The 21,071-nt window shown below is 37.8% G+C and overlaps 3 protein-coding genes across 5 annotated transcripts; 2 read left to right on the top strand and 1 right to left on the bottom strand.

Annotated features, from left to right (window-relative positions):
* Positions 1-6,262: 6,262 nt before the first annotated feature.
* LOC103445877 (uncharacterized) lies at positions 6,263-9,724 on the bottom strand. 2 transcript variants are annotated; one of them, XM_008384929.4, is made up of 10 exons: positions 9,490-9,724; positions 8,381-8,423; positions 8,163-8,282; positions 7,996-8,063; positions 7,557-7,665; positions 7,401-7,469; positions 7,231-7,288; positions 6,763-6,998; positions 6,622-6,673; positions 6,263-6,482 (listed from the first exon to the last, which is right to left on the bottom strand). In XM_008384929.4, the coding sequence occupies exons 2-10, from the start codon at positions 8,381-8,383 to the stop codon at positions 6,415-6,417; spliced, it is 783 nt and encodes a 260-aa protein (XP_008383151.1). In that variant the 5' UTR covers positions 8,384-8,423; positions 9,490-9,724; the 3' UTR covers positions 6,263-6,414. The 2 variants fall into 2 exon arrangements, with proteins under 2 accessions (XP_008383151.1, XP_028965899.1); XM_029110066.2 differs by having other exon boundaries at positions 8,381-8,443; positions 9,490-9,570.
* Positions 9,725-9,858: 134 nt separating this feature from the next.
* LOC103445878 (uncharacterized) lies at positions 9,859-12,754 on the top strand. Its single transcript, XM_008384930.4, has 10 exons — positions 9,859-10,101; positions 10,175-10,258; positions 10,573-10,703; positions 10,783-10,880; positions 11,069-11,157; positions 11,256-11,364; positions 11,487-11,641; positions 11,794-11,864; positions 12,049-12,163; positions 12,297-12,754. The coding sequence occupies exons 1-10, from the start codon at positions 9,859-9,861 to the stop codon at positions 12,441-12,443; spliced, it is 1,242 nt and encodes a 413-aa protein (XP_008383152.1). The 3' UTR covers positions 12,444-12,754.
* Positions 12,755-13,539: 785 nt separating this feature from the next.
* LOC103445879 (uncharacterized) lies at positions 13,540-18,155 on the top strand. 2 transcript variants are annotated; one of them, XM_008384931.4, is made up of 11 exons: positions 13,540-13,836; positions 14,579-14,640; positions 15,075-15,235; positions 15,701-15,759; positions 15,891-15,914; positions 16,429-16,511; positions 16,631-16,695; positions 16,898-16,947; positions 17,208-17,309; positions 17,700-17,759; positions 17,872-18,155. In XM_008384931.4, the coding sequence occupies exons 1-11, from the start codon at positions 13,834-13,836 to the stop codon at positions 17,977-17,979; spliced, it is 777 nt and encodes a 258-aa protein (XP_008383153.1). In that variant the 5' UTR covers positions 13,540-13,833; the 3' UTR covers positions 17,980-18,155. The 2 variants fall into 2 exon arrangements, with proteins under 2 accessions (XP_008383153.1, XP_028965898.1); XM_029110065.2 differs by lacking the exon at positions 15,891-15,914 and having other exon boundaries at positions 13,612-13,836.
* Positions 18,156-21,071: the final 2,916 nt, after the last annotated feature.

Below are 21,071 nucleotides of genomic sequence, written 5' to 3'. Positions count from 1 at the left end.
TAATTTAATAGTGTTCTTATTTGGTTATAAACAAAAACATCACAATCACCACTTTTAATAATACATAGTCCATATTAACAGAAGCATCACCATCACCACTTTAACAACACTTGATATAGTTTATATTATACTTATATAGTATGATATATTAACAGATACCATAGTACAATTTCGAAATAGAAACAAAACCAACCTGTAGATGCAAATTTCCGTCTTTTTCTCCTTTGACGAAAATGCACGTGTAAAACAATCAACACCTAAGATCAAGGCCAAAAGCCTCTCACGCCCATGATGAATGGGGAGGGGGGGCTTTGGCCGAAGAATCTTCGATGCCAAAGTTAGAATTTGAGAGAAAGTGTTTAGATAATTTTTGGGAGAGAATTGGACTTAGGTTTTGGAGAAAATGAGTGGCTATATATAGGAGTGTGGCCAACCCTATTAGGAGAATTGGGACCGGCCACATTTGGTTGATTTATGGGATTGATTGCAATATATTATGTAAAATAATACCTTGCAATTAGTTTGGCAATTAATCAATTAATTAGGAAATTAATCAATTGATTTTGGCAATTAATCCTAATTTGAAAAAGATGATCGAGAGTTACCTTGTGGGTGAGGATTTAATAAGGAGTGATGAGAGGGTTTAAAAGAATACCATTTTGATCATCTTTGACCTCGATTGAGCCGCTATTGTCCATTGCATGCGCGTGAGAATCCCGGTGTGCCTCGAGGGTAATTTTGTCTTTTTTACCCAAAAGTCTATGTGTCGCCCTTGTGATTTTCTTGATTATTTTTGGCTCCACACAACCAGCAAAAAAAAAAAAAAACATAAATCCAACTGAACACTAAAACGCATCATATAACACCCAGATAAATCGATAAAAGGAAAAAGTAAAAAAACTTAGGGTTAATCTTAGTTTACTACCTTAAAGTTTCTTGATTTTCAACATTTGATACATCAAGTTTTTTTCATCCCACAGTGGTACCTAAAGTCATAATTTTGGGACAACTTCATACCTCCATTAAGGTTGCTGTTAAGTTAGTCGTTAACTTGTGACGTGGCGCCCACATGGACAATGACTAGACGTCACGTGTCAATATGGGTCCACGTGGATATTAAAAAGTAAAATTTTTTTTTCACTCCCCTCCTTATTTGACTACACTTTCCTTCATTCTTGACCCACCTCATTGCCCCAGCCCATTCCTCATAAACCATAATGGCGCCAATACCATTTTCCCAATCGCAACTATGGTCGCCGCTGCACCGCTATCACATCCCGGCCCGGGCCCCCACCACATCCCGGGCTCGATTCCGCCGTAACACGATATTGTCCGCCTTGGGCCCCGACCACGCCTTCACGGTTTTGTTTCTGGGAACTCACACGAGAACTTCCAATAGGTCACCCATCCTGAGAATGCTCTCGAGCAAACTCGCTTAACTTCAGAGTTCCGATAGAACCCGAAGCCAGTGAGCTCCTAAAAGGCCTAGTGCTAGGTAGATATGAGAATATACATATAAAGCTTACAAGATCCACTCCCCTGGGCGATGTGAGATGTTACAATCCACCCCCCTTAAGGGCCCGACGTCCTCGTCGGCACACTTTCGGCCAGGGATTAGTTCTGATACCAAATCGTCACATCCCAACCCGGGCCCTCACCACATTCCAGGCTCGACTCCACTGTAGCACAATATTATCCTCTTTGGGCCACAACCACGCCCTCACGGTTTTGTTTCTAGGAACTCACACGAGAACTTCCCAGTAGGTCACCCATCCTGGGATTGCTCTCGCGCGAACTCGCTTAACTTCGAAGTTCCGATGGAACCCAAAACCAGTGAACTCCCAAAATGCCTCATGCTAGGTAAAGATGTGAATATACATATAAGGCTTACAAGATCCACTCTCTTGGACGATGTGGGATGTTACAACCGCCACCTACCTCAGCCCCATATTCCTTCAACGACGTACCCCAGAGCTTGACCCCAATATACTACATGACTTAATGAAGAAATGAAAGGACATAAGTTTGATTTATAGATCTACCAAGAACCATGAATTTTTCTATCTAAATCAGAACGAAGAAGGTACACTAGATCCATACAAATTCGCCAAGAAAATCCACCCTACATATATTTATATGACAAACACCTCAAATTTATTATACCATATTCGCCTTGTGCGCGATCTAATTACGATTTAGGGGAGGTAGATAGGTTCAACCGTAAGCGGCGACGACGGCTGGGGATGTGCTGACAGCGACATAGGGTGTGACACTGTTGAGGAAGGAAAAGAAGCCAGTGGAGGGGGAAGGCTCTTGCTCGTAGAGGAAAAGGTCTTTGGGAACCTTAAAGGTGTCGTGCACAAAGACAACTACGGCACCGACGATAAGAGTGGAGATGAGGACGGATTTGACAGATGTGGAAGATGACGAAAACTGAGAGGCGATGAGGCCCCAGAAGGTTTGGGTTTCAGAGAATGTGAGGCTGAAGATGACGAAGGGCTGATTAGAGATGCAGTAGCAGCAGTGGTTACAGTTGAGGAAAATGGTACTGCGCCACTGTGGTGTAGGAGGAAAGGGATGGGTTTTACATAGATGACCTATTCGTGAGGGATGGCTATAAGAGGAAGGAGTTGGGGGAAGTGAGGGAGAGGTGGGTTGGGTATGAAAGAGAGTGGAGTCGAAGAGAAGGGGAAGAGAAAATAATTTTGATTTTGAATTTTTTTTTAATTTTGAATTTTTGAAGTTTTAAATTTTTTTAATATCCACGTGGACCCATATTGACATGTGACGTCCAGTTATTGTCCACGTGGACGCCACATCACAAGTTAAAGGCTAATTTAACAGTAACCTTAATGGAGGTATGAAGTTGTCCCAAAATTATGACTTCAGGTACCACTCTGGGATGAAAAAAACTTGATGTATCAAATGTTGAAAATCAAGAAAGTTTAGGGTAGTAAACTGAGATTAACCAAAAAACTTAATACTTGACAAAAGAAAGCAAGAACTCCAACCACAAATCCTCAACACAGAACCTGATTCAAAAAAAAAAAAAAAATTAAAATTGCATGCTCCAACGAAAGAACATCATGTCATGGACGGAAAAATAACATCATAGTTCCAAGGGAAAAACAAAAGCTTGAAAGCAAAACAAAATGAAAGGCAAAAAGCACAAAAAATGAGGACCAAACTTACAAACCCATATTTGCAAGCAGCAATAAACAGAAACATCATTGTCACCACTTTTAATAATACAGAGTCCATATTAACAGAAGCATCACCATCACCACTTTAATAACAACACTTGATATAGTATATAGTTAGACTTATATAGTGTGAAATATTAACTGTAAGATCCCACATCGACCAACGAAGAGGGGGTGATGTGCCTTATATGTACATGCTCCCTTCCCTATAGAAGTTCTCGCGCCGAAACCCAAAACAAAACCGTGAGGGAATTGTAAGCCAAAAACGGACAATATCGTACTACGGCGGAGTCAAGCTGGGATGTGACAATTTGGTATCAGAGCCACTCTGCCGTTCGATGTGGATGTGCCGGCGAGGATGCCAGGTTCCCCTTAAGTGGGGTGGATTGGATTGTAAGATCCCACATCAACTAACAGAAAGGGGGTGCTACGACGGAGTCGAGACTAGGATGTGACATTAACAGATATCATAGTACAATTTCTAAACAGAAGCAAAACCAACCAGCAAAAAAAACAGCATAAATTCAACTAAACACTAAAATGTATGATATAACACCCATATAAATTGACAAACGGAAAAAGTAAAAAAACTTAATACCTGACAAAAGAAAGCAAGAACTCCAACCATAAATCCTCAACACAGAACCTGTTTCCAGTAAAAAAAAACAAATTAAAAATGCATGCTCCAACGAAAGAACATCATAGACGGCAAAACAACGTCACAGTTCCGTGGACAAAACAAAAGCTCGAAAGCAAACCAAAATCAAAGGCAAAAAGCACAACAAAAATAAGGACCAAACTTACAAATTCAGGTTTGCAAGTAGCAATACAGAAAGAGGAGAAAAAGCATAAGTCAAAAGCAAAAAGAAAGGGAAATAAGACAGCAAACATGCGGGAAAGAAAAGAAAAATAAAAGAGAAGAGTTTACAAACCTATATTTGCAAGCAGCAATACAGAAAGGGGAGGAAACGTAGAAGTCGAAACAAAAAAGAAAGAGAAATAAGAGAGCAAATGTGCGGGAAAGTAAAGAAAAATAAAAGAGAAAAGTTGAAAAGCCAAATGCAAAGGATGATCAACACGCGGCACAATGTAAACCAAAAGCAATCAAAACATGTTTCCAGCATCACCAACAAGCGGGAACAAAACCAAGAAGAGGGCAAAAGCGGCAAATCACTATACAACCTGAAAAAACCTGAAACCATGAAGAAAACAAAAGATGAAACAGGAAGCCCACTGTTAATGAACAATAGTCATCCATCGGGTTTAAGAATATATATATATATATATATATATATATTATTGTAATTCTCAAGATAACTTATATGGTTTTGCTTTGCTTTTGCAACATTGGATAGCTAGCTATAGTGCTGTACGTAGTTAATATCTAACACATCTTAAAAAAAAAAAAATAACAAGAAGGAAAATAAATTTTAATAATTGCACGATGACACAATAATCCAAAAAGAGCTATTTAGTATTATGATTTAGTGATATATCTTTTCACTTGTAAATGGTTCGATTCTCGACAAATACAAATTTAAACCACATTATTGCTAGCCTGACTTAGCACACCAATCCCGTGAGTGTAGATAAAGTTGTTTGTTTAAAAATAAATAAATAAATAATACAAAAAGATAATGCGTGTACGTTCAATGGGATGCGAAATTCTAATCCTCTCCTAGGAAAAATCAGAGAGGAAGAGCATTGGTGGGATATTAGTGGAATCCTGGTAATTAAAAACAAATTAAATTAATAAATACTAATTATCTTGTTCCACTTTGGAAAAAGTAGGACATGGTGTGGGGGGGGGGGGCGAGACAAACCTCGACAAATATGAAGTTCTTACTCAAACAATATATTATTCGTAAATAAATGCAATGCTTTAAACTTTACACCGTTTTAGATAATCTGTTGGTACTGGATGGGAAAAGCATTCTTTTTAATTTTTTAAAAATGATTAGCTGATGGCTTCATCACGGTAATTCATCTTTTTGAGAGTCGGGACTCACAGAGGCATTTCAACATCTCTACTATCGTGCGATTCACCAATGTTAGAAATCGAACCTAGAACGTACTGTGTAGAATACGAACCTAAAATTCATCTTCAACCACGGGATCACCCGTGATGGTTTTGGGTGGAAAAGTTGGCCGATGATCCTTTTGGTAAACATTCAATCATGCAGGAATATATTATGCGTCAATGCGTCGGTCGGTGTCTCACTTTTGAATTTGGAAGTCGCATCTCCTGGCATGCAAGCTAGCTAGCTAGGTCCACTCCGTCGATATTAGTTTGCTTAAGTGAGTGTTCAATCTTAGTTTAGTGATGCTCGGTGCTTTGGTGACATCTTTCAACGTTGCGAAGAGAAGTACGGAGAGTGTAGTTGTTGTGGATTGAGCTTTTGTAAACCGGGCTTCAAACAAAATGAATCGACACCTTCGTTGTAAATTTGAAGTATGATCTTATGCTGAATTTTAGGATGATTTCATGGGTTGGGAAAACAAAATTATGTATCAACTTATGAAATTCTGCTACTGTAATTGGGGTGACAAATTTGAAAGAATACAAAAGAAAAAAGAATTGCTTACTGCTTGAATCAAACCGAGTTTTGATCCATTTTCCTCTTCAAAGACACGTTGAATTAAACTGCTGTTTTGATTGTTTTCCTCTTTACAGACACATTTTAGTCTCCGTTTTGATCCGTTTTCCTCTTTACAGACACGTTTTGGTCTCACGTGTGGAAAGAAATATATTCTATGTAAAGTTTATTCTACGTGAAATTTATGTTGGATTTCTTAACAAATCACTAGTGAATTTCACGATATAACACGAACATGATCGGTTTTTAACGCGTCTTAGCAGATTCACCCCTTATCGAGCATTAACGCTCGACCCAAACATTAATTTTCATGCATATCTGAGTGATGCTATTGAGTTGTACGTAATTTTACCAGACTAATCAGTACAAATTGTGCTACCACAGTACCAAGAAATGACAAATAATTGCAAGCCTGCTTCTGTAGTGACCTCAACCAAAATACATTTCAGGCATCCAGGTCAGTTGGAAAAAACTTCTCGGTTGATGCTAATTTGGAAATAAACAACTATTCTGAACAAGCCACAATATGCACTCAACACCCCAAAATTTCGTGGTCCACGAAACGAGACGACATCAGTTTACTACAATTCACTGATGTTCATCAAGCGATCCTCTTAAACGAGCAGAACTGCATTAACACACCCGTCGTTCTCTGGATTATTTGTCACCTGAGCATACTTCCCTGCATCAACCACAAAGAAGAGACAAATGCAGCAACAAGTCAGAATCTAAACTATCCGCCTTTAAAAGAGTGATGGCAAAGCTATAAATGAGATGGCATCAGATAAAATGCCGACCACCACAAAAAAGGCTGAACTCACCCCATACAACTTTCCCAGCAGGTGTGACTAGACCGAGTTCACTGACATTCACCTGATATCCACAAAATAAGTAGATAGCGTAAAACACCAAGGGATTGGCATTATAAATGGTCATAAATGATCACATAATGAAAGATTTACCTCAATGATGGTTCCCTTGGTCAACACACCAAGAGATGTATACATTTGACCATTAGGATTCTTCTTCACACCAATGATCTCAAGGTTAAAAGTGGCTTTAAGTTCAGGGTGTGTCACGTGAGCTTTGGTGAATCGCAATCCACTGGGACGGATAAATCGCTCATACTTAGGAGGTTTCCTCGTGAAACCAGGTCCCACCAATGTAGCTTTTGTGACCATCCTCTTCCATTGCTTGGCTACAAAAAAGAATTGAGCAAATAAGCAACAGAGGACTAAGTAATACATTCACATGAAAATACTGGCATCAGTTTCAAACTTTCAATTATCCTCAATGTCATGTTATACGAACTTTAGCTTGATCGCATTTAGGCCGGAAATCATTATAAACGATAAATTTAGACAATAAATGAACCAACAGCACACTTTGATTGCTATGGAAGTAGAGAGGAAGAAGTTGGAGATACTTACTCTTGCGTTTTCCAGATCTAAGAATTTTGAACATCTCATCTTCAGCCACAGGCCTCACCTAGAGAAGATATAAAACTGTCAGAACATTATATCAATGATTAGCATACAATAAAAAATGAGTCGCACAGAAAAACAGAGAAAAAAAGAAAAAGCGTGGCATGTGCTCTTACCTTGGGCAGTGGGACTTCCCATTTCCCAGCTTTCTCCTTCCGCTTTTGCTTAATGGTGTTGTTCAGAATCTATTTCCAGCATAACGTCAGATAAGAAACATGAACAAATATCTTCCTTTTTAAGAAAAATATCTATTAATAGCTGGAAATCCGTACTTTCGCACGTGTTGTATTGACACGATCGATCAAATATGCGGGAATAGAGCCTTCATGAACATCATCATCCACCTTGCGCCTAGTTGATGACTCCTCATGCATAATCAACCTGTGGGCATTCACAAAACATAAATTTAACTCTACATATATGTAAATCGTCAGTAGCATAACAAACAAAAGATACAATAAGGAATCAACATAAAGACAATAGCCACTAAACAATATAAAAAGCCACAAATAAGGTTATGTAAAGTGTAGCTTATGCAGTTTAAATATGAATGTAACTATGTCTATGTGTATATGCAGCAGCAAATTAATAGTCATGACAAGTGCAATATGAAACAAACTGTTAGAAGCACATCATATGAATGTAGTTTAAGTGCTGTAAGGTACATCTCAACAGTCTATTCTACTGGGAAAAAGACACTAGAGAACTCACGTTTTCTTCATGAGAGCCTTTTCAGCATAGCGCTTCTTAGCAAACATCTTACCCTTGATACCTAGGGCCTGTTCCAATACAAACATTCCAAATGAACAAAATAAGCTTAAAGTTCCAATTTGATTGTCACTTTCCACGAAAAATAAAGGAAAAGGATTGGAATTGACCTTCTGAGCAGTCTCAGAACGCTTATGGACGAGACGAGCCTCCTTCTTGCGCTTTCGCTCGAAGTGGTCAGGTCGGTACCCATACCGCTTCCTGTGAAGGTCTATGTAATCTCCCTGCGGCTGAATTTCACAAAAAAACATTGCCATACAATATTAAATGCGTCCTACACATTATGAACGCTTAAACGAAATACAGCAAAGAGAGATGGAGAACAAACCATAGCTACTAAAAATTTGTCACTCCCGGTTTGTTGTCAGAAACTGTCACACAAAGAGCAAAACTGTCACACAGTAAGCCTCAGGACAAATCTATAAAACCATAATCACAAACATAAATTTAATTGAAACTAAAATGGTTAACTATCAGGGAAAAAAAGAACCAAAAAAAAAGAAAAAAAGAATAACCATCTAACAGTAACAAAAAGGATTTTCCTTGACCTGGCTTACTTCCTATCCTGTGATATCATCCAATACCAACCACGTTCAAAACAAAATTTCAGTCATTTAAACTTTCAAACTAGTCGAAGACTAGAGAGACAAGAGTAAGGATAGGCTGAGAGGAGGAGATGCGGCTGTAAGTGGTTTGAGAGAGGGTTGATGAGGAGGAAGGACTTTGAAAGGAACTCTGTGAGTTATCTGTGGCTAGGGTTTCTAATTTGTGGGTTAAATGTTTTGGAATGAAGCGGCTCTAGCCCCGGATCCCATAGTTCTATAAAAAATAGCATCCTTTTTTCACATATTAGCACTAGTATACCCTATAAACGCATATCACCCTTTTTTCACTTTATTATAGAAACCCAAATAAAGAGCTTCTCCGAATCTCCCTCTCCGCCCTTTGTCTAACATGCACCCTAAATTCACACGGTTTCAATCCACAAAACTAATCACATTTTTTTTTAAGTCGAATGTAAAATCACATTTCTGCGTATACAATCATGTCCTATGAGCAGAATTCTGGTAGTGCTTATCGAAACGGAGGACAAATCACAACTCCAAAACATCATACAAAGTTACAAACATCAGAAAATTCTACTCTGCACAGACAGCATTGCAACTTCAAAATCTCAAGACTCGAGCTTTAAATTCACCCCAAAAATTGAAATATATCTTCACATATATTAGAAATGCAGAAATACATATTCAAATTTGCTCTTTCCTTTCACCCACGTTTAGCCAAAATACGCAATCACATATTTCACCTCTTTTATTTCAGAAAATAATTTGACAATAAATAAACAGGAGGTGAGTAATAAACAAAATAATTTCAAGAAAAAATATGGAATTAAAAAACGCCATATGAAGAACCAGTCGGAGTCAAAGTTCATACCTGTGAGTTTCAGTAAACCCTAGGGCCTAGGAAGAAGACGGAAGGAGGAGATGAAGAGCCAACAGGAAGAAGGCGGTGAACTGATTGGGCAGGGAAGTGCTCGGGGGTTTAGGATATATAGGTTTGTTTGTTGTGATAGACTGTGCGAAGGAACATGGTACACATCTGAAAGGTCAATCAGAAGAAGCCACGTGTCCAGTAATATAGAGAAAATTGAGAAAATAAAATAAAGGCCCATATCCGGCCCAGCTCACCCACCCCTTTCTCCTCCTTCTCGTCTTCAACCTTCACGGCAGCTCATCCGCCGTAAGCCCAGCTGACATCACCAGCTCCGCCGCAAACTTCACCCTACTTAAATTGTGAAGGGAAATGGCAGGCAGTGTGAAAGGTGACGGTACGGAGGAGTTTAAAGGCCTTAGAATCACATCACTGGACGATGACAGCGACGAAGAAGAAGAACAGAAAGAGCCAGATGTTGCTATGGATGACGATGACGAAGAAGAGGAAGACGAAGAAGCAAGAAATTCTGTGATTTTAGGTTTTGTGAAAAAGCCTAAGAAATCCCGCTCTCTTCTTCGCCATTTCTTTCCCTCCAAGGCTGGAGGCGTTCCCGTATGCCATTAAACCCTTCAATTTCAATTTACATACTAGTCGGACTTTTCTGATGTTTTGGCTTGTCATATAGGCTTGGCTGGATCCAGAAAACTTGCCGTCCGGAAGATCTTGCTGCTGCGACATATGCGGTGAACCTTTGCAATTTGTGCTTCAGGTGAGGGATGCTTGAATTTCATTGATCAGATTATATCTTTATTATGCCATTTTCAAGTCGAGGGCGAGTTGGTGTAACAGAACGGAAACGTTGCTCCTTTGTGACATGTGATCAAATGGTCACGGTTCGAATCGTGGAACAAGCCTCTTTGCATGCAAAGCAAGAGTAAAGCAGCATACATACGAGTTCCTCCCCGACTTTCGCAGAGCGGGAAGCCTTGTTTGCTTGGGGTCGCGCTTTTTATGCCATTTTCAAGTAGTAAAAGTTGACAATTAGATTGTGATATTTGGTCTTTGTGTTTATTGGGTGGCTAGGTATATGCGCCAGAGGAGAAGGAATCTGCATTTCACCGAACATTGTTTGTGTTTATGTGTACGTCAATGGCGTGTCTTCGTCGTGATCAACATGAACAATGGAAATGCCAGCGGGACGAGCCCTCTAGAAGGTATTGTTCTCCCTATCATGTCTATACCAAAGGATTTGTGGTTTTTTTTCTTCTGATTATGTGATGTTTTTTCTTATAGCGTGAAGGTTTTCCGCTGCCAATTACCTCGCGATAATCCTTTCTACTCAAGTGAGCCTCCGAAGAAGGATAGTACGGAGGATCCTCTTATGGCTGGAGGTAGCATCTTGTATCAGTTAGCATTTACAGTTGCTAGCTTTTGCTTATGAATTATTGCCAGATTGTTTTAGCTTGTTCAACCTTGTTTATGTATATTTATGCTCCTTCAGTATTGCAATTTGACGTCTTTTAAACACTCTTCCAATTGAAGGGATCTTTTGATGATATTTGCCTTTTGATTGTTGTAGCTGCACTATGTAATTGGTGTGGTACCTGGAAGGGGAGTAAACGCTGTACTGGTTGCAGAAAAACACTTTATTGCTCAGAGAAACATTGGGTAATTGGATTTTTTGGGTTTCTGCAGCATCTTTTTTCCCCTTTGAAGTAGCATCAGCCATCCTTAAAGCATACCAAATATGTTTTGGTGGTTTGTAGGTCAAGCATTCTCGGTCTGGTCATGAACATGATTGTCAACGATTGAGGATTCAGCTGGCCGACAGTAGCTCTGCTAACAGTGAAACCACTTCTGCTGTAGTTCTAAAAGGCAAGTACGAAGTTGTATTTTCTTGGGAGGAGTTTTGGGTCGGCAATTTAACTGCACTTTTGAGATTTGGTGGGTTGGGTTCAAGATCTTAATACACTCTCTTGTTTTTCAATTGTGAACAGTTGCAAGTAATAATCTATGGCCAGAGTACAAAATTATACAGGAGCCTGAAAGTTCATATTACACGGAGATGCCTGATGAGAGTGTGGGCACTAATTCCTTGGTCTCTAGTAACCGAATGGATGATGGGCTAATGTCGATAGCAGACAATTTTACGGTATTAATTGTTGTTCTCTCATAACTAACATTTATGTTGTCTATGTATTGGTAGAAATGAAAGTTGTGCTCTTCTTCCTTCATTTTTTCTCTGATAAGAGAATAATAGTTTTTAGTTGCTTGAACTCTTACACGTTTATACCTCTGTAAAAGGGTGATGGTGATAGAAAGAGCTGGGCTTCATTCCACGTGCGCATAGCCCTGGCCCCTGAACAAATACTAAGGTGAATTTTTTTTTGGATAAATCCATTCAAATCAAGATACAGATTTCTGAAGGATGTGACTTGGTGCAGAGTGTTACTTCAAAGTTTTTTGCGCTTGTTACATTCCTTGGCTTTCATTGATCATAACCACTATTTTACTTCACAATAGTTGATCCATTTCCATTTTTTTTCTTCCAAATAACAGGTATTGTAGGAGTTCCGGTGCTAAACCCTTATGGCCTGTGTCAAGTGGCCGGCCATCCACGGCTGATATTCCTAAATGTAGTTATTGTAGTGGCCCAATGTGTTTTGAATTTCAGGTACCAGATATAACAATTGTTCGTTTTGATTGAAGCTCGATTCCAAGTTTGTGCATTTCAGTTTCTTTTACTACCACGACTGCCCGTTTCGTTCTAGTCAAAATTTTAACCTTGTGAGTTTTATTGGCTTCAGATTATGCCTCAGTTGCTATTTTACTTCAACGTGAAGAACGACGTGGACTCTCTTGATTGGGCTACAATCGCCGTGTATACATGTGAAGCCTCTTGTGATGCAAGTGTGGTTTACAAAGAAGAATTCGCTTGGGTTCAACTTTCTTAGCCATTTGCTCTCTTGCCAATACTTTGTACCGTCTAGATATGAGATCAAGTCTTGCTAGTATTAGTCTTAAATCAAGTGTTCTGTAGTTTTCTTATTTATCGGAACGATAGATTTTGACTGTCAAAAACTTCCACAGTTTTTGTATCGGAGTGATGTGAGATTTTGATCATGTGCTCAACTCTTACCCAGATTTTCTTTCTGGGCAATTTTGTTGGTATAAGTAATGTTTGAGACATGAGAACCGATGTGTTCATGTCTAACTTAATCCATATGTCTAACTCGATCCATATGAAGAGTTGGCTTAAAGTGCATTACCTTTGTCTTGGATCATTCCAACTAAAGCATTCTCATCTCCTTTACGCTCATTTTTTGCACGTATTGCTTTTTGATCGCCCAACATTTCGTGCCATAATGGCTGGCTTTATTGTTATCTTGTAAAATTTCGCTTGAGCTTTAGTGGCATACGACGATACCGCAACACACCCAATGCACTATTCCACTTCATCCATCCAGCTTGTATTTTACGGTTGAGCTCTCTATATAGTTCTTCGTTATTTTGCAAGATAGATCCAAGACAACGAAAAAATTCATAGCAGCAATTAAAAAAAAAGCGTGTGCTTGCGATCTTCTAAACTGCTTTAATCTACAATAAAAAAGAAAAGATAGTTTGAACCGAAACGCATATTGTTCCTTTTTGCATAGATATTTTACCCAAATATTGTTTATTTTTTATTTTTCAAAAATAATGCAGTCCTGCTCCTGCATTGAGTGTTGAAGGGTTGTAGCCGGGTAGGACATAGCGTCCGGCAGAAGCTTACTAATTATGAACCATTTTGTAATACTTATATAGCTTTCACTAAATAATTTCATCCGCATCTAACTGTCGATGAACGTTAAAAGATCGTCATCCCACATTTTTATGAACGATTATGTACCATGAATATGTGTGACTCTTGTAGTGGACCTCACATGCATTTGACGGCCAATTCATGCACGATTATCAGCCGTTTACACACAGTTTTCATAATAAATCTCGAACGCATTTAGCGGTCAAACGAATGTTAAAGATAGTTGTGTCACGTATTTATAATCGCTTACTGGACATTAAACACGCGGCCCTCACGGTAAATCCACACGCATTTAACGGTCGCTGCCCGTGGCCTCGGAAAAAAGCAATTAAACAAAAAAAAAAGGAAAAACAGAAATAAAAACCAATTGGAAACACAATATGCAAGGAACCCAGAAAGCCAGACCCCATTGAGGGAGATACAGACAGATTCTTCTTCTGTATTTCTCTGTGTACGTATTACACAGAAACTGAGCAAAACCTTGGTTTTCTCTCTCTAGGAGCAGTTCAAGGTTTGCGTTTTCATCATCGTCCACCTCAAAGATGGTGAGCACTCTCTATTTTTCAGCTTTATTTTCTTATTCCATGATTTTTGTGTTAAATTTCTTCGATTCTGATTGGTTCAGTTTCATGTATGCTTATTGTTCCTGACCAGTCTCTCGCTTCTCTACGGTTAATTTTAACTTTTACTCTGTAATGTTTCACTTTTTCATGATTTGTTCTGGATGTGACTTGTTCTGCAAATTATAGCAACTTTTTCACTCCTGTCAGACCAAAGTTTCGATTTTTAGTAATATTTCATGTATTGAGAAGTTGGGAAAGCTGAGAAAAGGGATTAAAAGATGTGTGTTTTGAGTTCGAGAACGTACACTGGTTAGGGAGTTTTCGGGCTTTTTTGGTAGTGAGATCAGTTAAAAAGAGGCTGTTGGTTTCTTAGGTTTTGAAGAAAATTGATGTAAAATTAAATTTATGGCAGGGAAAACCTTTGTTGATGTGAATTTGAGGAAAATTTGGTTATATTTGGGTTTTCTTGACGTAAAAAGTAACCTATAGTATTGGTAACACAAGACAGAGCCCATTACCCAACTTTTCATTGTCCTCTTAAAAGATTACCCACATTTAAGTTACATTTTTGCAAAAATTAGTTCGTGGATGTTGATGTTATGCTAATCATATACGTTCATTTGTTTGTGCGCGCATACACTTGCGAATACCTGAATCAATATGCATGCATAATTTGGTTTTGTACTCCCTCTCTCCGCTTCACCTTGGATTCTCTTTTTGACAGAACAAGTTGGGTAAAGGGCAACGCGATAAGCTCCAGCAGTTCATCATGATAACTGGAGCGAGGTAATCCGACAATCATATGCAACTTTTCTGTTTTTCTTCATTTCACGTCTTTGAATCCATTGCAGTTTTACTCAGTGGTTTTGCTAGCTTATGCATGTCATGCATTGATATTTAGAGCACCATTTAAAACCAGTTGACATTGCATGTTGAATCGATCATGAGGATTTTAAAATGTTACATATAACTTCAACTTAATTTTTGCCTTTCTAAGGGACACGTGATTGTGTTGTGTTAGATTTGGTTGAGTTGAGCAGTTTTAATCGTCAGCTTGTTTATGTATCTTTTGAAGTTGAATTGGTTTAATTGGTCTGTGCACACACATATGTGCTTTGTATTAGACTGGTGGGCGTGTATCGTACCTTTTTCTACCCTTTCTCTTGAGCAGTTTTTGTGTGATTCTTGGATTGAGTAGTCTAACTCCCCATCATATGCAGTGAAAAAGTGGCTCTGCAGGTTCTGAAGGAGAGTGATTGGCATCTTGAAGGAGCGTTTGATATCTTCTACACTCAGCCCCAGCTGCAAGCAGAGACTGATTCTAATACTGATTCTAATACTAATTCTAGACAATTGGAGGAATTATACAATACATATAAAGGCAAGCTTTACCTTTCCATTCACTCTTGTCCTCAATCTTAGACATTAGTGTATATCTTTTGTTCACATTCATAGGAAATAGAAAGGACAGAGGTGTAATCAGTTTATAAATTCACAAGCATGCGGTGTCATCAAGTTTGTAATAGCTGAATTTGGTTGGAATCCTATTACTTTAGTTGTGAACCCAATGGATTTTTTTTCCTTCAAGCTTCTTCATCAATTGTCTTACTCAAATATATATTCGCGATACTGGATTGGTTCATACTTATGTACTTGAGGATTAGTGATAATATTGCACATACAAATATAAATTTCTCATTTGTGATAAGTGATACTATAATAGCATTGTACCTAAAATCAAATGTTTCTTTCTTCTTCTTCTTTTTTTTTTTGGTAATTTTTAACCTAAGTTTATATGGTTAGCAGAATTTTCTTTTCACTAATAGAATAATTTTTTTTTTCTCAGATCCAGATGTTGATATGATACTTGTTGATGGTATCAGCCTCCTTTGCAATGATCTTCAGGTAACTGTTTGGTGCAGATATTAACCTGTCTCAATCATTTGTCTTTAATATTGTTTGTTTCTTATGATTGTTTTCTTTCATTTTCTTGTTCTTTTAATTTGATTGACATACTAGCTGTCATGATTTGACAGGTGGATCCTCAAGATATAGTCATGGTAGGTATATTCGAATAAACCTTGTTATGGTTAAGATGTGCATGCCTACAAAGTTCCTTTCAAGTCCGCCAAATTACTGTTTAGGCAATGTAAAAATTAAATTCTACGAAGTTCTGTCTATTTGAGCTAAAGAACCTTCTTGCTTGAAAATTCAACAGAAATTCTGACAAAATTTCATATAGATATAGTGATTTTCTGGCTGGGGCCTTCCACATGTATGTGCACAGTCTAACATAGATTTCTAGGGGATTAAATGTTACATTTTCAAGTTTGGAGACTAATGTGTAGCGGGCTAAAATTTTGGGACATTGGTGAAATTTACCTTGAACTACATAAAAGAGAAATTGTGATGCAGGTAATGAAGATATTGTCATATGAAAAGTAACCTTCATGAAAATCAAATATATGTTTCCAATTTGATTGGTTAACTTTTGTTTTTTTATTTGCCTACATTTTTTCAACTTAACCTTGTGACTTGGCTGGTTATTTTTGGTACAATGGGCTGTTGATGCAGTTAGTTGTTTCTTGGCACATGAAGGCAGCTACCATGTGTGAATTTTCCAAAGAGGAGTTCGTAGAGGGATTAGAACCACTAGGGTAGGTACAAAGGATTTTGATGTTTTTTATATTCTTCTAAACCTCAAATTATAATAGGTACATAGTCTATAACTATGAGAGAAATTCAATTAACAGAAGTTTGTGTTATTTGATGGCAGGATAGATTCTTTGGACAAGTTTCGTGAAAAGATACCATTTATGAGATCCGAGCTGAAAGATGAACGTAAGTGAAATGTGATTATAGTTTTATTTAAGTAATTAAAATTTTATTTGTATATCATTTTTTTGGTTTTTTGTGGAAGATATTCATGATGTTAACATGTATTTGTTCAAATAGCATAACTGTAATGTAAAGATATTGATGTGACTTGAATTTTGCGAGAGTACCTTTTTATTGCTGACATGATCTTCTTTTTATTTTCCAGAAAAGTTTCGAGAGGTATATAATTTTGCTTTTGACTGGGCAAAAGAAAAGGTATGTGTTTATACTTTTTAGCGCATGAAGAATTTTATTTGTTGCATTCTAGACGGTGCTTATATCTCAAATTTGATAGATAAAACTAGAAATGAGTTCCTTGACATATATTATGATTCATGAACAAAACAAAAAAAAAAAATATCTGATACGGTATCTTAAATAAATTCTGGTATTAATTTGTGTGTGTGTGTGTGCACGCGTGATTATATTCCGCGTTCATAATCATATACACGTATATTGCTTCATTTTCATTTCAGGGTCAGAAATCTTTGGCATTGGATACTGCAATTGGAATGTGGCAATTAGTGTTTGCTGAAAAGCAGTGGCCGTATGTTGAACATTGGTGTCAGTTCTTACCGGTAAGTTACAAAATTTATTATTTGTTGAAAGTAGCTACGCTGGGCTTGCAGTAATCATTTATATTATCGGATAGGAATCGTTGCCAAGGAGTTCTGATAAATGTTACAGTTTCTCTGCAAAATGGAGGCCTCATGTTGTTACCTTTATTCCTGCATCATTCTTTTACGAAATCATTGTCACGCCTGTTACATCTTTAGAAAGTATGTTTGCGTTGATTTGTTGAAATGGCATTATACATCCCAAATTGATTGTGAGAAATACAAAATTACCAGCAAAAATATTGTGGTATCCCATACTGCCACAGTATCATAATTTCTTGTATTCTAGGTTATTATTTTCTTGATTTGTTCCTGTTAATATATTTTCCGTCCTTGATTCCATCATTTCAGGCTCGGCATAACAAGGCCATTTCGAGGGACACATGGTCTCAACTATTGGAGTTTGCAACGGTACGATACCAAGCATCTATGTAACCAAAAAAAAAAAAAAAAAAAAAAAGGAACAATGCTACCCATTTCTATTCTTTTTATTTCATTGGTTAACTTGATATTCTGCTTGTAGGCTGTGGATCCGTCACTGTCAAACTATGACGCGGAAGGTGCCTGGCCATATCTGATTGACGAATTTGTCGAGTACTTGAAGGAGAACGGAGCAATCCAAAAGGGTTAATTGCCTGAATGGAGCCAGAACTGATTAGGACTGCTTTTTGGTGAATTAGAAGTCTCTCAGCTTATTACTGTGATTGAGGAGTACTGCCCTGTAATTGAACTCGGTTCGTCTTCAAAACACGACGACCAAAACCTCGAGCTCTAAAATATATGATTTTTACACTTTACAATCGGTTAGATCGTTGGTCTGGAATGTATATTATCTGGTACAATTTTTGCCTCTTTGTTTCGTGGAATATCTAGTACAATATCTGAATAAGTGAAGCCAGCATCTGGAACTTACATTCTGTCTAAACAAAAATGAAATTCATATCTAACGAAAAGGAGATACTCTCTTATGCGATCAAAACACGTCATGTGGTGAGCTTTTATTGACCGAGCGTTTCATTTTTTGAACATATGGTTCGTCAAATGAGTGATGTTCCAGAGACTATGCATTGGTTGCAAGAGGGAGACTATGCATTGGTTGCAAGAGAAACGAAAGAGGTAAGAGAACCAAGAAAATGAAAAGTACTACAAAAGGCCATCCGGATATTGTTTACAAATGGCAACTTATAATTATACATTAGCTGCCCTCCTTATTTCAGTAGTGCTGGGTCCTCTCTTGTTCCTCAAATCTTGTTCATTTATTTACGCTCTCACAAAGGAAATCTTGTTCTTTTCCCTATTGCATAATTACTATTAAGTACAAAATGAAATTAATAATAAAACTCAAATTTATCAATAAACCCTCACACTATAACTAAACCCTAGCATCACCCTTTGTTTATCCTACATTCTTTCCGGCTAAAACCCTAATAGCTTTGATAGAGAATAACAAGCTTTTCTATTGATTGATGATGATTTTGAAGTTTTGAATCCTCCAACTAAGGTATGACTCGATTTATGGATATTTTGTTCGTTTGCTTCTTCTTTGGATTAAATTTCATACTTTTTATATTATATTGTATTTGTTTTTCTCTGCATGTGTCTGTCTGTGCCCCAAAACACCTTGTAAGGACTTTTGATTAGTACTTAAAAGATATATAACTTGATTCTTGGTGTAGATAAAGACAAATAATAAAGATGAGAATTCCAAACAGCAATTAACTTCTACAACCTGGTAGTGTGATGTCTTCCTGACTCGCGTGATGATTATCATAGGCCCTGAGGAAACAAGGTTATTTGCATCGTACATTCATTTAAAAGAACAGAAAGATGAATGAAAATGACTTAATGAGAATATTGCCCCTCAATGAACATGCCTCCATCCAAATTCAAAGCATCAAGGCCAAATGTTTCCGGCAAAGTGACGGATTGAATTGGAGCTTTCATTGCATTATGTGGCAAATTCAAGTCTATGGATGGGTTTGGTAGCATAAAGAAAAAAAAGCAGCCATGGAAATGCCAGTCCTATACGGCATATGCAATTATAGAAGGGCAAAGGATGCCTCTTTGAATAGAAACATTCAATTAGAGATATTATTCTATAAAGGGAATGGGTGTAAATATAACTTTACATTTTGAAAAAGTTTTGAGAGGGTGGTTTAGGTAATAAATTTGGGTTTAAAGAGAGATTATTCTTTAATAAAAAACAATATGGATGAAGAGAGTAAGTTGGGTGTATAAAGAGGTTATATGAGTTCAAATAAGATTTCCCTTTTATAAAACAATTTTGTATAAACAAAAATGGGTGAAACTATGTTTGGCAGACTGTTTTGTGAAAATAAACTTAGAAAACGAAAAATGCAGAAAACAATGGCCTATGTGTCACGGCTACCATAAACTATCGCCACTACGACCACCACAACAACCACCGCTACCATCTTTCACACCACCACCTCCACCGTCTCACCACTCCACCGCCACTATCTTACCATGACCACCACCGCATGCACCTCCGCCTCCACCACCGACTCCACCACCACCATATTATCCACCGCATCACCCGCCCCCACCCCATGCACCTTTCACCACCATCACCACATTCTCAACCCCATTACCTCACCACGGCCACCACCACCTCTGCCATCTCCACCCTGTTACCTTCACTACTACCACAATTCCAACCACCATTGCTACCGACACCACTGTGACCAGCTCTATTACCACTGTCGGCTATTACTACCGAACAGTTGTAAATAGGGAAAAAGAGTGAGAACCTTTGAGTGAACAGGGATTAACAAAACACTATGTTTATTTTCTTTACTGAAGTCAAGCAAGAGAAATGAACATAGAGAAGGAGAGGTGACGAAAACAGAATTGTTACTTTCTGTTTTTCATCCCTTTGTACTACCGGTGCGATACAAACATACCTCTATATATAGAGAGATTTCCACCCGAAATCTCTTTTAATGCATGTAGAAAGCTTACACTCCAAAATAGTAAAAACTAAACTTCTACGTATTTGAGGCATATAATTTGCTTTCATCCTCCATCCTTAGCCACATACTTGTTTTATGTGGGCATATTCACATTAGTAACCTTATCATCTTTGTAAGCTCTTCAAATCTTGCTCCGAATTTACATACTTGAATTCAGAGAATATATTTTTTCTTCAGTGTTGCATTTCTTTTATTTGTTGCCGATTTTGAAGGCATATAGAGAATAACAAATTGGCTAGCTTGCCAAGCTTACAAACTGTAACCTCTTCAGAGAAGTACTATGCAAGGTTATAAACGTGACAGTACATCGTAACCTAGAAAATTTATTGAGATATTTGCTATTCATCCTGTAGTTGGGGACTCTATCGATAATTGCATAATCTTCGAAGAGTCATCTCTTCAGAGAAGTACTATGCCAGCACCCGTTAAGCACTAAAACCCGAACACAATGGTTACATGTAGTAGAGAGAAACGGGGAGAGGGGTACTGGGTACATCCTTTCCCAAAACCCTCCCAAGAAGGAAATCATTCATTACTTATATGTCAAAAGTTTTGATTGTATTCATGTGAAACTTTGCTTCTATATGCTCCCATAATAACGTCACCTCTTGTACCCTCTTTTTGGGAATTATTACATTGTTGAAGCCTGAATGTGGTCACCAGGAAAATTTGTGATTGTAAAAAGAAATTTTCGTCATGCTTCAAGTCCTTACTTTCACTATACACACAA

This window comes from Malus domestica, chromosome 10 (genome assembly GCF_042453785.1).
Source record: "Malus domestica chromosome 10, GDT2T_hap1".
NCBI classification, from domain to species: Eukaryota; Viridiplantae; Streptophyta; class Magnoliopsida; order Rosales; family Rosaceae; genus Malus; species Malus domestica.
Note: the sequence above shows the minus strand (reverse complement) of the source record. Positions and strands in the feature narration are given on the sequence as shown.

What these genes read in the sequence shown, in the direction of transcription:
- LOC103445878 (XM_008384930.4), top strand. Translation starts at nt 9,859, where the DNA reads ATGGCAGGCAGTGTGAAAGGTGACGGTACGGAGGAGTTTAAAGGCCTT. An exon ending in GCCCCTGAACAAATACTAAG is followed by an intron (nt 11,865 to 12,048) that starts GTGAATTTTTTT and finishes TCCAAATAACAG; the next exon opens with GTATTGTAGGAGTTCCGGTG. An exon ending in CAATGTGTTTTGAATTTCAG is followed by an intron (nt 12,164 to 12,296) that starts GTACCAGATATA and finishes TATTGGCTTCAG; the next exon opens with ATTATGCCTCAGTTGCTATT.
- LOC103445879 (XM_008384931.4), top strand. An exon ending in ATTATACAATACATATAAAG is followed by an intron (nt 15,236 to 15,700) that starts GCAAGCTTTACC and finishes TTTTTTTCTCAG; the next exon opens with ATCCAGATGTTGATATGATA. An exon ending in AACTATTGGAGTTTGCAACG is followed by an intron (nt 17,760 to 17,871) that starts GTACGATACCAA and finishes TTCTGCTTGTAG; the next exon opens with GCTGTGGATCCGTCACTGTC.
- LOC103445877 (XM_008384929.4), bottom strand. An exon ending in GGGAAGTCCCACTGCCCAAG is followed by an intron (nt 7,289 to 7,400) that starts GTAAGAGCACAT and finishes TATCTTCTCTAG; the next exon opens with GTGAGGCCTGTGGCTGAAGA. An exon ending in TAGATCTGGAAAACGCAAGA is followed by an intron (nt 6,999 to 7,230) that starts GTAAGTATCTCC and finishes TCTTTTTTGTAG; the next exon opens with CCAAGCAATGGAAGAGGATG.